The 2,054-nt window shown below is 51.8% G+C and overlaps 1 protein-coding gene across 1 annotated transcript in view; it reads right to left on the bottom strand.

Moving 5' to 3' along the window:
• Nucleotides 1-2,054, bottom strand: part of LOC107119866 (sialic acid-binding Ig-like lectin 12) — a 19,245-nt gene that overhangs the window by 1,383 nt on the left and 15,808 nt on the right. Inside the window, exons 7-8 of the mRNA XM_015422480.1 lie at nucleotides 1,542-1,937; nucleotides 928-1,212 (exon numbers count right to left, since the gene is read on the bottom strand). Coding sequence (XP_015277966.1) covers nucleotides 928-1,212; nucleotides 1,542-1,937 — 681 coding nt within the window. The remainder of the gene's footprint in view (nucleotides 1-927; nucleotides 1,213-1,541; nucleotides 1,938-2,054) is intronic.

The raw sequence follows: 2,054 nt of genomic DNA, 5'->3' as shown, positions 1-2,054 counted from the left end.
GGCCACGCAATTTGAGGGGAAAACAAAGAGTTTTACCCTCAAATGGCGTGGCCTCGCCCCCAGCGTGCAACGTCACTTCCGGGTGACGCACACGCGGCGTGCGCGCGCACGATTTAGACGTCGGCCGGGAGCCCCCCGCTCCCGGCCAAAATCCATTTGGCAACCCTACTGCCAAACTACCCAGGTCCAGATGACCCATATTTTTAAACTCAACATTCGTTTAATTCAGAGGACCCCAACATGGTGCCTGCCCGCTGACACCTTTCCTGATGCCTGCCAAGTGTTTTTTATAAAGTGGGCAGGACCAGGTGGGGCATTTGCCTAGCAAAATGTCTGACTAGCCACTGGAGGTCTGATTGGCTGTGCAAATATTTAGAAACCTTGCTTTGGCAGCTGCTGCCACAACAGCACAAGGATCTTCACTGTGTGACTGAAGGCAGGCTGTGGCAGCCATTTTGTGGCTGGCTCCACCTCCCATGGCAGCCATTTTGTGGCTACGCCCACCACACTGTCAGAATTCCAAAGGTGCCCACAAGCTCAAAAAGATTGAGGACACCGGGTATAAATGAACACCCTATAGCAGTGATGACGAACCTTTTAGAGACCGTGTGCCCAAACTGCGACCCAAAACCCACTTAATTATCGCAAAGTGCCAACACGGCAATTTAACCTGAATACTGAGGTTTTACTTTAGAAAAAACAACTCATACATGATCCAAACAAAGTAAGGAAAGCAATCCCAAATGCTTTCATTTACTTAAAATTATTTGGTGGAGAATTCGACCCTTTAACAATGGTCTGGGCCTGGCTGGGGCGATGGCACACGTGCCCACAGAGACGGCTCTGAGTGCCGCCTCTGGCACCCGTGCCATAGGTTCGCCACCTCTGCCCTATAGGGTGGGGCTTGCGCTCTGAGGAACCACTTACAGTTGACACTGAGCGTGACCGTCCTGTTCACAGTCATGTATTCAGGCACTCTGAAATAGGTGGCTTTGCAGGTGACGTTTTGGAGATGGTCTGCTGCCGTAGGTGTGAAGTCTACGTGGCTTTCCACCCTGTTGCTGCTCACACGCTGAATGCTTTCTCCTCTGGGAATGCCTGTCCAGGTGATCTTGGGCTGGTCTGAGGAAGGCCTCCGATGGGCTATACAAGTGATGCGGGCTTCCTGTCCTGCCCTCAGCAATCCCGAAACAGTTACATCTGGGGGTTTTTCTGAAGAGAAAGGAGCCAAGTGCATAACTGCCACATCCGGCCTGGTATTTCCTGCCCACCAACTCCCCTTCACCTCAGATGAACTGGGACCACAAGGCAGATTTCTCCTCTCCCCCCACTCCCATGTAACACTGGATCCTATTACAGAAGGAGCCCTTGTTAGTGTATGGTTATTGCAGGCCAAAATGGGATCCCCTCTGTGTTCCGTTTGCCTGCCTTGAGAGAGACAATCTGGGCAAGCCAATCTAACTCAGCTGCAAAACAATGGGGAAACTGTACCCGAAGGGGACCTCAACGGGGAGCCCAGCGCCCTCCTTTCAGGCACTCACCTGTCACGATGACAGATAATTTTTCTCCTGCTGCAGAGTAGCTGTATTTATTGCGGCCTTTTTCCATTCGGAAGTGGTAAGTTGCCTGGTCAGCGGCTTCAGCATCATGGATGGTGAGGGAGCAGTCGCTTTGGTTTAGTTTTGGCCCTGACACCTCAAAGCGACGCCTAACTCGCGGGTCTATCTCCTTAATTCTATCTGGATTACTGGTGGCCACTAAACGCGGCCTCCTCCTTCGCTTCTCTTCCATATACCAATACCCGTACAACTGAGCACGCGGGTCATCACGAGATGCATCGTAAGTGAAATTGCATGGGATGTGGACACGGAGCCCCACTTGCACAGTCACCTGAGAAGATACTTCAAGGTTGTAACCATTTTTCTTGCACTGGACACCTGCAGTGAGGAGAAGACAAAGACATTCAGCCACCCAATTGGCAAACGCCGTTCCCCACCCCAGTCCTGGAAGACAAGAGATAGAACCATCTAGGGAAGACTGGGTTGTTCTACAGC

This window comes from Gekko japonicus, unplaced genomic scaffold, assembly GCF_001447785.1.
Source record: "Gekko japonicus isolate JY-2015 unplaced genomic scaffold, Gekko_japonicus_V1.1 scaffold1250, whole genome shotgun sequence".
Lineage (NCBI taxonomy): Eukaryota > Metazoa > Chordata > Lepidosauria > Squamata > Gekkonidae > Gekko > Gekko japonicus.
Note: the sequence above shows the minus strand (reverse complement) of the source record. Positions and strands in the feature narration are given on the sequence as shown.